This window comes from Alexandromys fortis, unplaced genomic scaffold (genome assembly GCF_014885135.2).
Source record: "Alexandromys fortis isolate MF-2015 unplaced genomic scaffold, M_Fortis_MF-2015_v1.1 scaffold_13, whole genome shotgun sequence".
NCBI classification, from domain to species: domain Eukaryota; kingdom Metazoa; phylum Chordata; class Mammalia; order Rodentia; family Cricetidae; genus Alexandromys; species Alexandromys fortis.
The window spans coordinates 12,904,159-12,904,499 of record NW_026067908.1 but is presented as its reverse complement, the minus strand read 5'-3'; the positions used below and the strand labels follow the sequence as shown (position 1 = coordinate 12,904,499).

General features: G+C 41.9%; 1 protein-coding gene across 7 annotated transcripts in view; it reads right to left on the bottom strand.

Moving 5' to 3' along the window:
- Dock7 (dedicator of cytokinesis 7) overlaps positions 1-341 on the bottom strand; it is a 185,533-nt gene that overhangs the window by 133,397 nt on the left and 51,795 nt on the right. For all 7 annotated transcript variants that reach the window (XM_050136364.1, XM_050136365.1, XM_050136367.1 and 4 more), the window contains exon 11: positions 90-255. In XM_050136364.1, the coding sequence (XP_049992321.1) occupies positions 90-255 (166 nt within the window). The remainder of the gene's footprint in view (positions 1-89; positions 256-341) is intronic.

Here is a 341-nt window from a genome sequence, read left to right as displayed (position 1 = left end):
GCAGGACACTGCCCAGGCTACAATAAAGTGAGCCTATAGAAGGCGGAGAGATTATTGCTTTAGAAATAACAGATACAAAGCAATCTTACCTCCAGTACTGATTTCTACTTCTGTGGAGTCCCTTTCTAAACTGCCAGCACTGCTAACAATATTCATTAAATGAATTGCCGTCCAAGCAAAAGGCATGCGGTATTTCCCAAGTCTCTGGCAAAACTGGTCAGCTTGACTCTTCAGCTTCTCCAATTTTTCCTTATTCTGTAAAACATAACTTTATCCATGATCACACTTGAAGGTAAGCACCTAAGGGCTAATTCAGACAGTACTGAGGGCAGGTTAAGTGC